Source organism: Vespula pensylvanica, chromosome 4 (assembly GCF_014466175.1).
Source record: "Vespula pensylvanica isolate Volc-1 chromosome 4, ASM1446617v1, whole genome shotgun sequence".
NCBI classification, from domain to species: Eukaryota; Metazoa; Arthropoda; class Insecta; order Hymenoptera; family Vespidae; genus Vespula; species Vespula pensylvanica.
In genome coordinates this window covers 2,176,377-2,190,403 of record NC_057688.1, presented here as the reverse complement: position 1 = coordinate 2,190,403, position 14,027 = coordinate 2,176,377, and the positions used below count along the sequence as shown (strand labels likewise).

Genomic DNA, 14,027 nt, shown 5'->3' with positions numbered 1-14,027 from the left:
TGGCACGTAGATCGCCGTGAAATTCTGCTCGTTAGAATGATAGTTTAAAATTAAAAATTTAATTGAGAAATTCGACGATATTTTCTTTCTGTCTTATTTTTTCTTTCTTTTTTTTCCTTTTTTCTTTTTTTTTTAAGTATGTATTATATTATTATCGTAAGAGAAATAATGATTTATTGGTCGCTATACACTTTATATTATTAACAATTTCAATTTTTTATTTTTCAGAAAGAGGAAGACGAAACTCTGAGGTAGCACAAAAATGAGGATAACGGGTACCATTCGAAGATCAGCCTAATCTCGTTTCAAGATGTACGCCGAGTGGCAAAAGGTAAGAATTTCTAGTCGTCGTGTTTAATAAGAAGAAATGATCGACTCGAGATACACAATCCGAGTCATTCGTTGCGAATGAAAGAATTTTATTATTTAAAGAAAAGTATTATATAAATTTCCGGATATAAAGAAGCATGACACGACAAGAAAGGCGTCGTAAATTTATAGCGATATTAGCACGAAATCAGTAAATAAGAAAGCTGTTTCATTCGAAATATCTCTCTTTCTCTCTTTATTGGGTGCAGCTAACGTTGCATAATATCTTTCTCAGTAATTTCAAAACAGTTTTTCTTTAAACCCGAACACACCGAACGCGCTATTTTCGTGTATCCATTGCGTGTTTTCACGACGAACTTCATGCACGTTAAACTCGAATGACGTTTCTTCGATCTCGTTAACTCACGTAACAACCGATCATCCTAGATTCGATCAAGACGGGTTTTCTACTCTTTCGTCGATTAGATGAAGTCGAACATATAGAAAGACATTGTACGTTTTAACGATTTTCATAACACATTATGATGTGAACCAACAACAACTATAATCCATTCCAATGTTAAAAATTTTATGATTAATGAATTAAACTTGCCAATGATTATGATTACGAAAGTCATTCCATTTTATGTATTTTATTCTAAGAACATTAAATTCTCTTTGCATATTTAGAATTTACAATCATGAAAATATTAACATTTACTTTTTTTTATTTTTTACTTCAGCAATACAAATAAATAATGAATAATGGGTTGAATGAACTTCGTCATCTTAATGACTTTCAAGAAAAAAAAAGAAAGGAAAGAAATGAAATTTCCCACGAAGGGATGGCCATGGTTTTAGTACGGTGTTGTTTATGTTGTCTCGATCTTGCGCTAGGATCACCTTTTGCTTGCGCTCGGTGTCAATGATCTAGGCACACGCAATTGCGTCGTACAACCGCGGTAACTTTCGAATGCCTTTGCACGTTCCTCACGTTGCTGTTAAACAACATCGAGAAGAGAGAAGATTTTGAGTTGTTCTCAAACCAGCTAGTTCTTAGATTAGGCAACGTTAATGGTTGTTATCATTCGAGGCAACGATCTATGAAATAACTTTTGATGAGAACAAACCTGTTCAAACTGAATTCATCATATTCATATACAGAGCGAGTTAATAATTATTCGTTTTATTTAGATGTCTTTAGGAAAAACAATATTTTGTTTAGATTTTGTAATATGACATATGAAAAACAAATTAATAAGAACAAAAATAATAATATATATTTGATGTGGTAATACAGAGAAATTGATATAAATGAAAAGAATTTGGATATTACTTATTTCACGTTAAATTCTTTTATTTCAATGACATACGTATCGTGATTCCTATGACAAATTTTTTATTTCATCCTGAAGATAGTGAATGAAAAAGTATTGTCTCGACTTACTTGTATACCTTTGTATTCTCTCACATTTTACAATTGATTCAATTAGGTCACGAGAGAACACGAGATTTTTAACAAATTTTTTATACACTTTTTGGAATTTACGAACCCTGGAATATTTTTTGAAGCACTCAACGGCAATTGTACGCGTATAAATATATTAATAAATATATTCGTATAATAAATAATATGTATAAATAAAATGAAAGAGAGAGAGAAAGAGAGAAACAGAATAGCGTTTCCCGGTACTCGGTACAGTCGATGAGGACGATTTAACAATTCCGAAGGTAATTACCCCTGAACGAGCGCGCGGGCTTTTAACTTGAGTAAAAGTGAAAACGTAGTGGAATACGCGAAGGTAGGTACACTTGTATGTACGAGATGTGTAAGAGAATTTACATGCGAGAAATAATTCGTCTGGGATATCTCGTGCGACGACATTACGTTTAACATTCTTCTTTTTCTATTTTTTCTTTTTTCTTCACATACCTCGCTATTGTTCGTTGAAATAGAATACGTTTACGAAATACATGCATACATACATACGTACATATATATATATACACACATATATATATATATATATATATATGTATATATGTATGCAAAATACTGCTCGCGTAAAGACTGTGAAAAATACTTGAATTGAATTTTACTGTGACATTTGGATGAAATAAAAAAGGAAAGAAAATGAAAAGGAAAAGTTAATAAAAAAGGAAAAAAAGGACATGGAAAAAATGTAAAACGTATTCACCCATATTGTAATAGATATAAGCATATATATATACACACGTATGCATAGATATACGGAGCCTTAAAGTCCAGTAACACATTTCGTGCGAAAATAATACGCTTTTACGAACGCAATCGGTTTTTACAATCGACAGAGACGTTGCGTCTGTAGCACAACGCTCATTAGATTCGCTTCCCGTTCGTTTTCCAAGCCCGAGCTTAATATCCATCGTCTCTAACACGGCATACAAGTTTGTACGCGTATTTAGCGCGTAATTTATATAAGAAGAGAGGCACGCTTGGTTCCACCCCAAAGCACTTCGATTCAATGGCGTCAGCATCGTCGTCGTTAATATTGCAAGAACTTAAGAAACCTCTGATCCTTTCTACTCTACGATTAGACGAGTCTTCAAAGTCGCCGCGATCGGAGGAAATGAAAAAGTTGTTAATGAAACACTTAAAAGAACGAGTTTCGTTTGGCTCGTCGCATTCAAAATCGAAATCTTCATTCCATCATCTTTATGCACGGTAATTAAACTCGTGGTTTAATTAAAAACGTATACGCCACTGTGCGCACGAAGCAATTGTTGCGGAGCAAGGAACCTCCAACTTAGTCAGTGTTGCATCGAACATCCTCGAGTTCGGATGCAACTCGATATTTTTCTTCGACGAAGAGTATGGATTTATGTGATGTTTTGTTTTTGTTTTTTCAACGATCCAAAATCCTTTCGCAACGTGCAAATCCCGACGTACCTTTAAAAAAACAATACTACTACCTTCAAGACTACCTGATTACATTCGAACGACGTTTCGAGACATGGAACCGTTAACGAATTCTACGTGAGCAGCAGGAATTTTTCGAGCTTGACTAACCCAATAAACTCGATAGAAGCCTCGTCCGTGACCTCCTAACTTCCTTAAGCCGAAACTTAGCATGCGCCGCGCCGAGTGTCGATAAACTGAAAAAAGCAACAGAAAAGAAAAAGAAAAAAAAATATATCACGTCGTCGAACGAGGATACCGACTCGATTCTCTACGAATCTTCGTGAGGATTTACGGTGAGGAAAGGAATCGAGAGGAAAGAGGAAACTATATAAACGTATCACATGCGAGCTGGACACGCGGAAGGAACGCTAACGAGTCGGCAAGGAGGTCGAGTCCACGAACTTGTCATGGAGTACCAGAAATATGTCGATATTTAAGTGGAACTAAAACTGGTATCGGTGCCTCCGACCGCTAGTTGCTGACATTTGTTTGAACTTTCATATACCTATCTACGCCGAAGCAAAGGATAACTCGCAAGCGAGGCTTCGCGAAAGCGGTACTCTAAGCATCTCGATGTATTTGCAAGGATGCATCGTTAAATGCAACGATATGGGTTAAACGAGATTTGATACAGGCAGAGTGGTTCGTTTCTTCGCAATTAGAACGTCGAACCAGTTTGTACTAGACGAGTTAATGAGTGAACATGTGAATTTCACGAATAACAGCTGCGAAGGAAAAGACGAGTTAATATGATCGATTATCGAGTTCCATTGTGAAACGATACGAGAAAGTCGAATTCTCGAGAAGCCACGTCCGATGGGACTTCGATAGGAAGGGGAGAATTTCCATCATCAGAGATTTCTCCATTCTCGACGATGAGTTCAGCGACGTGCATACGTGTATGCTCGCGCATGGTAGCTCGATGACCTTGAAAGGTACGAACTGTGACCAAGAGTGCTTTCTCGCGTGGGTGAGACGAGAATCGATGGATTTTCCAAGAGATACAGAGACAGAGTGGATCGATCGTCGGGATGAACAGAACGTCGAGTTGTGCTAGCAGCACGAAGAAAGTCGCTTCTTCCAGGACACAGAAAACTATAACGACGACGACGACGACAACGAAAACGACAAGGACAACGACAACGACGACGTCCTCCTCCTCCTCTTTGTCGTCATCGCGAAATGCACGCTCGGAGGCTTTCTACGCGAGCGTGAAACCGTTATCCGCTCGACGTGCGTTGCATAATTCTGCCGGCCCAGACCCAGATGCGAATTCCGCTCCAAATTCTTACGGAACGGCGGAACGAACGAGCAGGGGATATCAGACTTCCGGTCGTCCTAAGAACCACGGAATAACAACAGGGACAGGGGTTAATAAAAGCGATAACGGTAAAAACTCAACGACAAGTAGATCGATCGTACGAGAGTCTCTAGTTCCGTACGTGCCAACGATATCGAGAAAAGAGATCCTCAAGAAAAGCTGCACGAAAAACGATGATATATCCAGCGGTGCGAGATTCACTGACAGCCTTCGGCGACATTGTTGGATACGTTCGACGATCGAGATCGACGATGAAGGTGCTAGACCAAAGACTCTTCCTTCGATGGGAAGAAGACTACGAGCCGAGAGAGACTTCAAACAGGTCTCCAGACGAGATATCCTTCGAAGGAGAGACAGTGTCGACGTTGTTACGCTTCGAGCGACCTCCCACGGAGGTTCAACTCGGTTCACTGGAAAGAGTATCTATGGGAAAGAGTGTCTCGAGGTAAAAGGTAACACGTTTGGATCCAACTCGAGTACGTCGACGAGCGTCTCGAATGACACGAGGTCAAGAGCAGCACGATCAGCCGGCTCTCTGCAACGTCCTAGGTGGAACAAAGACGAAGAAGAAGAACGTGATTCTAAATCCCCGTCTGGTTCTGATCTCTTGACAATTAGCGCCACGCTTCGGGACATTAACCGCGGCCTTGTACCAAGACCGTCGACCTTGCCCAAGATCGTACACGGTTCGAGATCCTCCCGCAGTGGCAACGAAGATTGGTGCTATTTCAGATCAGATCCCGTGAAGAAAGAGCCACCGGTTTATGGTAGGATACGAAGAAGAAAAACGTCCTTACCTGCTGCAACTTCTTTTGAGGACTCCTCAAATTCTAATACTCTATCCAGGTACACGAAAGCTCGTAAAAATTCACAAGGTTCTCGATCAAACACTCTGGAAACGTATTCTCTCGTTGGAAAAATCAACAGACGTCTAAGAAATCATCCTCTTCCTGACGGTTTTACTTATCGCGCTAAATCGGACTCGAATCTCGCCGAAATTACTATGAAGAATGCGGATATGAAAAAGAATGCGATTTACGCGAAGGTATCTCGAAAAACTGGCATATCTCGCGACGTTGAAAAGATCGAACCGGAAACTAATGTTCATCAAACGATGTCCAGGAGAAGGATTATTCAAAACGCGGTTCAGTCTGAATCTTTGGATAGAAGAAAAATATCTCGCGCGAAGGACGATCGGAATTTTGTTCGAACGAATTCGGAAAAGATTTACGTTCGCTCGAATTTAAGTTCGAACGATCGTTCCGACGAATTTTCGAGATACGATGATTTAACCGGTCAAGAACGACAGGATATTTGTAGAACATCGAGAATCGATTCTATAAACGATTATCATCAATCGGACAATTCCTTTTGGCATAAAACGCACGATGGTAGATACAGATCGAAGTCTCAGACCAGGTTGATAGAAATTCGTAACTCCAATCGTGAAAATCTTCCTTCGGTCGCATCAACCACGATCAACAGATTGTCGAGTACACTTCCCAGCTACGCGAAAACATCGAGAAAGTTTTCCACTTCCAGCGTGTCCGTTCGCGCGGCTCGTACCGAGCCGCAAAATTTCGACGATCGGAAACGATTATCGAGAGAAACTGGAACGTTGTCGAAGTTAACGAAGGAGAGATCGAATTGCCTGAAGAAATCAGCCGGCATGGTTGCTGCTGCTACTGCTGTTGCTGTTGCTGCTACTCACGCGAGGAATCGTAGCGAAACCGATACCATAGCCCGTTCTAAGTCGTCTCCTGTCACGACGAGTTCCTCGATTTTTGGATTCTGTACAGGAAAGAGAAGAGTTCACGCAAGCGAGACGAATAAAGAGAAAACTGTGAACGTTGAATTTTCCTATCCGCGGTGGCACTTAAAAACGGTGCTTCATATTTATCAAAAGAAATACAAATGTATTGTTTTTTGGAGTTTTTCACGATTATTATGTACTCTGTTAAAATTTTTTAAACGTTGTTTCGCAAAATGTTCTCTACAACAAGCGAAACGTTAACTTTTAAAGAAAAAAGAAATCAATTTTAAGAAAATTAATTGATTTTCACGAGGTTTTACTTTGACAATAATTTTCTTAAAATTGCCTCTTTGTCAAAGAATCCAAGAAACATTTTCTCAGTAAGATAATTGAAATTTCGTCATTGACACCAAATGTTTCTGTTATAAAACTTGTTCTTTTTTTCTTTTCGTAGGGTGAATTGGTGTGGTTCGACCCCGGTGTCGGCCATGTTTTACCAGGTGAAGTTTTGGAGTATCATAGAGCCGCCAATGTTCTATCGGTTCAAGCCGTAATTGCTGGCAAGGTAAGAATCAACAAATAAATTTCGTTACGACACGATAAACGCAACTTTTACTAGGGAAGTTTGATCATCGCACGTATGAAGGAGAGGAAAAAAATGAAAATGATTAAAAGGCAGACCGCTTGTAACTGAATAGTAAGCGGTGAACATGTTGCGGTCTGAAGCTTCACTTTCTTGAACGAAAAGAGGTCGTTGCTCTCTCGCGCTTCTTCATCGACATCGTACATATGTATGTACATACACAAACACATACACATACATCGCGTACTGACCCACAATCGTAGTCTCATTGGAATAGCACAGAAAACACGATTCCTTCAATGAATTATCACGAAACGATGAGTCAGCTGATTGTTTTTGATCAATAGTTAAATCAATCTCATTACTTTATCGATTTGTAATTGATCCCACGGAATTTCTTCGTCCTTTATTCTGTCAAATTCAATCAGCTATCAAAGATCGTTCGAACAGGTTTTCTTTCGGCATTCTTTTATCAAGGTTTTAGCTTTCCATGGACTTTGTGAGACTCAAGTTACACCGACAAATAGACGACGTAACGCCGGAAGGAAGAAGAATAAGAAGAAGAGGATAGAGGAGGGAGAAAGAGGAGAAAGAGAGAGAAAGAGCATGAATGACGTGAGAGTTCGAGCTCTCGTCTTGTCTCTAACGGAGTATCAAATGAATAAGGGATGTACGTGTATGGTAGAACGGCTAGAAAGTCGAATCGAACGGTGTGGATTATTCGGATACCGTGCATACTATGGCGGATAGCTCGAAATATTTCCGCGAAAGTAGCCTGTATAACAAAATTACGTGTGGTGAGCCGATAGACCGATACCGACGTCCGATCGTGGCGTGAAAGTGCATATCGGAAGGAAAAAAAAATAAGAAGTAACGTGTTGCCTCGGCACTTGCAACACTTCTCCGTAGACTTTCAGGTTCCAAGGACATCGCAAGAGGAACGCGAACGTTCGACGTTCTTTTTTCATCGATCGATCCTTCCTGCTTCCGACGATATAATGTGAAGTTAAATAAAAAATTAAATGAAAAATTCAATCGGATTAATTTGAAATGAATACAAAATTTATATAAACTCGCGTTCCAATTAACATTAATTAAAAAACTAAAGCATAACCATTAGTTGGGAACCGCGATGAATTTCTTCTTTTTATGTAATATAACTCAAGTCACAATTGAAAAAATGAATATTCCATGATAAAAACGAATCATGTTCGATTCCGCTCGTTATTTAATTACATGATCGATACAAATCGTCTTCACGTGCTTTGATTTAACAATGAACATATTTATCTTCCTGTCCGTGCTTTGTTTCGAGTCCGTAGACTCGTCGATGTTAAAAGTATTGTTCAACGGTGTCGCATTATAAATGACGTTTCTCATGAGCGTAATGAATGATAAATCTAAATTCGAATAAGATCCACGTTAAATTTGAACGAGTTATAAATCAAAGTTAATAGAAAAATTGTTGTAAAAATAATATGATTAATAAAGTATGATTAATGATTTGTAAAAAAAGCAAAATGGTACAAGTTATTAACCGTGCTAGATAATCAGGATCACAGGAAATAGGGTTCATTTACGAATGAGTTGCCGATATAACATTCTTTATACCTTCCTCCGTGAAAGAGACCGGTTTTCGAGGAAAAGAAAACTTATTTCACCTGTACTCCGTTTTGGTGTAACTTGTCGGCCGAGAAAATGAGAGACTAATAATTTTTCGCGGTTGAATCCTACATACATTATGTTACAAACGTGCACTGGAATGGGCTCGACGCCAATGGAATTGCAACTACAAACTCAAGCAGGCCGGTATCCGGTTAGGTCTCACGTGAGTGGCTCTCGCGTCTTATGTGAATTCGCACAAATCTTCCTTTTTTTGCCTGACATTCTCTCTTCTCTCTCTCTCTCTCTCTCTCTCTCTCTCTTTCTTTCTCTCTTTCTCTTGAGGGAGAGGCCGGGTTGTAGTTATCGAGAAAACGTGGTAAAAAGTGCCGTGAAGAAAGACACTGTCATGAAAGTTCTACGAAGGTGTACGAAGTAAGGCAGTACAACTTCGGGAAATTTGATTTATAGATTTAATGAAAAAATCAAATGGAAAACGAAAAGAACATGTTAATATAAAATATCTCGATAAAACTATTTGTCGGCTAAATGAATCGAGAAATAGAATGAGAGAAGATTGGGGTAACTTGTATCGATCTAATTCGATAATCGTCCTTCTCTCTCTCTCTCTCTCTCTCTCTCTCTCTTCTTCTCTGTGCAAATATATTGTAAATAAAAAGTTAGTTGAAACAAAGAAAGAACGATGTTAAACTAATAAGATTAATCAAACAATTTGCTTAAGAAGATTAAAAAAATCCTCAAAAATATAGGGATTATTCATAATAGAAAAAAAGGTGGAAAGAATTTCGTTCGGAATTAACGAAACCAAAGTCAAGGTTAGGGAGAAATCACTGACACTCGGTTCACCGTAGTATTGCGTAGGAGTAACACGACACAATGAATTTTGATGTTATCGCGATGCGGCTAGCATCGCCAAAATTGAAACGTTCGAACGACGATCAAGGATGATCAATTAACGAAACACGTATTGATTGTAGCCGCAGGTATTCACCCTGACGAATCTAAGCGGAGTGAGACCGAGGCAAGATCTCGGACAAAATGGCGTCGAAGACATGATACAGTTGTCGTAAGTTTTTATGACCATTTACTATTTTGTATATATATACTTACATACTTATATACGTCGTAATAATCGATCGACTTCTCTCTACTTACATGAAATTAAAATTCCAGCGATCTTAACGAGGCGTCGTTACTATGGAATCTGAAGATCCGTTATGATAAAGAACTAATTTATGTAAGTTTTAAATCTTTAAAAAAAATCGTTTTGCGTATGTCGAACGTATATATTATTTTTTTCGGTTTATTAACATTTATTTGTAATAACCACAGACATACACGGGCAGCATTCTGGTCGCTGTGAACCCTTACAAAATGTTCGACATTTACGGTCTGGACCAGGTGAAACTTTACGAAGGCCGGATTCTTGGCACGTTGCCGCCGTAAGTATCGATCGATCGATCGTCTTAATCGAATTCCTCGATACGAGTAATAGAATAGAAGAAGACACTATCAATAATTTCACGATAATACTATTTGCCGGTTAAATGAGCCAATAAATAAATCGAGGGAAGTAAAATGATAGATGACTTATACATCTATTAATCTAATTCGTTCACCATTTTATTATTTCTTTCGTAGGCATCTCTTTGCCGTAGGATCTTCGGCTTATAGTCAGGTAACTGCAGCCAACAACGCTAGTGCCAATCAAGTCGTCGTCATTTCCGGAGAATCCGGTTCAGGAAAAACAGAATCGACGAAACTGGTGATGCAGTATTTAGCGGCCGTGAACCGTGCACCTAACAATCTGGTCACGGAACAAATTCTTGAGGCGACGCCGTTACTGGAAAGCTTTGGGAATGCGAAAACACCGAGAAACGACAACAGCAGTAGATTTGGAAAATATTTGGAGGTTCATTTTAGAGAGTTAGTACTTTACGCTATTGATATCTCTGTCTTATCAAATTTTTTGATCGAATCGACTTTACATCGTTCGTTCGATTATACTTTTAGCGGTGTCATAGTAGGCGGCAGGATAACCCAATATCTCTTAGAGAAAAGTAGAATAGTCACACAAGCCTCGGAGGAAAGAAATTATCACGTTTTCTATGAGCTTTTAGCAGGGCTCGATCAACAACTCAGGGACAAGTATGGACTACTAACACCGGATAAATATTTTTATTTAAATCAGGTTTGATATGGATCAGGTTAATTCTATTGAAATCATTATAAATCCATAATGTTTCACGAATTTATTTAAGATATTATTCATCTTATTCTTAAATCTCAAAAGGGTGGGAACTGTGAGATCGATGGCAAGAGCGATACTCAAGATTTCAAAGCTCTTCTCTCGGCGATGCAAGTCTTAGGTTTCACGTCTGAGGAACAGGACACGATTTTTAAGATCCTGGCTAGTGTATTACATCTTGGTAATGTTTATTTCCATCGTAAACAAATGAGACACGGTCAAGAAGGTGTCGAAGTTGGCTCGGATGCCGAAATACGTTGGGCTGCTCATCTTCTTCAAATCAGTTCCGATGGAATCATTAGAGCACTCACCACAAAAACTACCGTGAGTTTTGTCTAAATTTTTAATTAAAATAATATTAATTCTACGGATAAAAAAGATTCCTTTGCAATTTTAGGAGGCAAGAAACGAGAAGGTTTTCACTGCTTTGAACATCGACCAAGCTCTTGACGCGAGAGACGCTTTTGCAAAAGCTTTGTACAGTTCACTTTTCTCATGGCTCGTAGCACGCGTTAATCACATAGTTTATAAAGGAACGAAACAAACAGCTGCCATTTCTATTCTTGATATATTCGGTTTCGAAAATTTTGCGGAAAATAGCTTCGAGCAATTATGTATCAATTACGCGAACGAGAATCTTCAATTTTACTTCAACAAACACATTTTCAAGTTGGAACAGCAAGAATATGCCAAGGAAAAAATCGACTGGACAACTATTACGTATACCGTAAGCATAAGACATTTCTTACTTTTTATAAGAAATAATTAAATCGTCTTCACAAGACGATAATCAAGATACATATGATAACAGGATAATCTGCCAGTGATACATCTTATCGCTAAGAAACCAGTCGGCATTCTCCATTTATTAGACGACGAAAGTAATTTTCCTAAAGCGACGGATCTTTCCTTCTTGGAAAAGTGTCACTACAATCATGCTTTGAGCGAATTATATTCAAGACCAAGAATGAATTCCGCGGAATACGCGATTAAACATTATGCTGGTCAAGTTTGGTATAACGTCGAAGGATTTTTAGATAAAAACAGAGATACTCTCAGAGCAGACGTCGTAGAATTATTGATTAGTAGTAAAATATCGGTAAGCGTATTGTATGAAATATTAAATTTTCTAGATCTTTTAATATATCAATAATCGATTGTCCCTATTAGATGGTCAGCAAAATGTTTCAACATGTAAGGACTACGCACGAAGCTAACAAGACTGTGAACAAACCCAATGGTCGATTCGTCACAATGAAACCAAGGACACCTACCGTATCAGCTAGATTTCATGACAGTCTTCAACAACTTCTGGATTCCATGTCACAGTAAGATAATACTTCTTTTAAAAGATGACGTTTCCCTTTGTGTTTCGTTTGTTCGTCTAAAATATCTCTCTTCATATCGATTAACAGATGCAACCCATGGTTCGTCAGATGTATTAAACCAAATACGGAAAAGGCACCAATGAAATTCGACATGCCTTGCGTTCTTGAACAATTACGTTACACTGGCATGTTAGAGACAATTCGAATCAGAAAGACAGGTTATCCAGTCCGTCTGTTGTTCGGTCATTTCGTTGATAGATACAGATATTTGGTAACCACGCATTTACCTAGAGGTGCACCAAACAAGGAACTATGTAGGATAATATTGGACAAAGCTGCGCCAAAAGAAGCCCAGTCTCAATATCAGCTTGGTTTGACTCGTGTTTTTCTACGAGAATCCTTGGAAAGAACTTTGGAATATAACAGGGCTTTGATCTTGGAAAGAGCAGCTATTACCGTTCAAAGGTAAGCAAGGGGGAAGAAGAAAAATACCATGACTGCAAGTTAATTTGACTTTCAAGCGAACGATGATCCTTCATTGGAAACGTTTTGTTTTATAGATACACGCGTGGTTTCTTAGCTAGGAGAAGATTTCTGAACGTTTCTAGGAGCACGGTAATAATCCAAGCTGCTTATCGTGGATATCGTGAGAGAAAAATGTTCCACGCCCTTAAAAAGGGCGTTTTAATGGCGCAGAAACTCTACAGAGGTAAGAAGCAACGCGAAAAGTTCAAAGTCCTGAAGGAAGAAATGGCTAAGAGAGCTGAAATCGAGAGAGCAAGCAAGGAACGTGCTAAGGCTAAACAGCAAAGGGAGGAACAAGAGAGAGCATCGAGAGCAGTAGCCGGTGTTAATCATCTCGAAATTCCTGCCGAACTTGCGTTCATTTACAGTAAGCTCGATGGTACGCATTCAAGAGAATTAATTGACCAATTATTTACAATAATTTCTTTTTCTTTTACTTTCGACTCTAATATGAACGATCATCTTTGGTTTCAGCTTCTTCCACTATCGCTTCTAACATTATTATTACTATTACTATTCTTTTAAAACTCTATCAATTAATTTTCATTACTTTCAATTAACTATTTACGTTCGCGTAATCTGTTTATTAATTACAATAATTGTCTTTTCGCAGATTGGCAACCGACTCATACGGAAAGAAATCTTTTAAAAGTGGTGGGTCAAGTGATCTCTATGCCGCACACGTATTCCTTGCCATCTGATATCGATCAACATCAATTTTCAAAGTACACTAACATTTACTTCAAGAGTCATATTTTTGGTATGAAAAGAGAACCCATAAAGACACCGTTTCTTACGAAGGCTAGAGATCAAGATTATACGGACTCATTGATGATCTTCAAAATGATACTTCGTTTCATGAATGAAAACAATTTGAGTGGAAAAAGGGAACAGGCTTTAGGCGATTATATCGTCAATAAGGGAATCGTTAATGAAAAGTTAAGGGATGAAATACTTTGTCAATTAGCCAATCAAACTTGGAAGAACGAAAACGATGCTAATAAAGAAAGAGGGTGGCTTCTGTTGTCCAATTGTTTGTCAGCATTTCAACCCAGCATTACTCTTTTCAAATATTTACTCAAGTAAGTCCTCTCTACTACTTTTTTTTTCTTTTTTCATTTATTAATTTCTTGATCTATCTCGCAATTAATATTTTTTCACTTCAGGTACGTGTCCGATCATGCTTACGACGGTTATAAAGCTTATTGTCAACGTAAGCTTCTTCAAGGAGAAAGAACTGTATTTCGAATAATGAGTAACAATCAACAAATCGTTCAACATGTCCCAAGAAATTATCCGCCATGTGTGTTAGAATGGCGAGCTAACAGAAATCGAGTAAACATGGCTCTCAACGTTGGATTCTATGATGGTGAAATATAAAACAAGTTGATACGCT

At 38.4% G+C, this 14,027-nt stretch overlaps 2 protein-coding genes across 3 annotated transcripts in view; both read left to right on the top strand.

Annotated features, from left to right (window-relative positions):
• Window positions 1-14,027, top strand: part of LOC122628529 (unconventional myosin-XV) — a 50,006-nt gene that overhangs the window by 6,091 nt on the left and 29,888 nt on the right. For both annotated transcript variants that reach the window (XM_043810911.1, XM_043810910.1), the window contains exons 2-16: window positions 229-331; window positions 6,779-6,889; window positions 9,508-9,596; window positions 9,704-9,767; window positions 9,863-9,972; window positions 10,172-10,456; window positions 10,544-10,721; window positions 10,824-11,102; window positions 11,176-11,505; window positions 11,590-11,877; window positions 11,949-12,106; window positions 12,194-12,571; window positions 12,667-13,010; window positions 13,245-13,713; window positions 13,798-14,000. In XM_043810911.1, the coding sequence (XP_043666846.1) occupies window positions 311-331; window positions 6,779-6,889; window positions 9,508-9,596; window positions 9,704-9,767; window positions 9,863-9,972; window positions 10,172-10,456; window positions 10,544-10,721; window positions 10,824-11,102; window positions 11,176-11,505; window positions 11,590-11,877; window positions 11,949-12,106; window positions 12,194-12,571; window positions 12,667-13,010; window positions 13,245-13,713; window positions 13,798-14,000 (3,307 nt within the window). In that variant the 5' untranslated portion in view covers window positions 229-310. The remainder of the gene's footprint in view (window positions 1-228; window positions 332-6,778; window positions 6,890-9,507; window positions 9,597-9,703; window positions 9,768-9,862; window positions 9,973-10,171; window positions 10,457-10,543; window positions 10,722-10,823; window positions 11,103-11,175; window positions 11,506-11,589; window positions 11,878-11,948; window positions 12,107-12,193; window positions 12,572-12,666; window positions 13,011-13,244; window positions 13,714-13,797; window positions 14,001-14,027) is intronic.
• LOC122628533 (serine-rich adhesin for platelets-like) lies at window positions 2,375-6,769 on the top strand. Its single transcript, XM_043810922.1, has one exon. It carries the CDS (start codon window positions 4,282-4,284, stop codon window positions 6,583-6,585), a length of 2,304 nt encoding a protein of 767 aa, XP_043666857.1. The 5' UTR covers window positions 2,375-4,281; the 3' UTR covers window positions 6,586-6,769.

What these genes read in the sequence shown, in the direction of transcription:
- LOC122628533 (XM_043810922.1), top strand. Translation starts at nt 4,282, where the DNA reads ATGAACAGAACGTCGAGTTGTGCTAGCAGCACGAAGAAAGTCGCTTCT.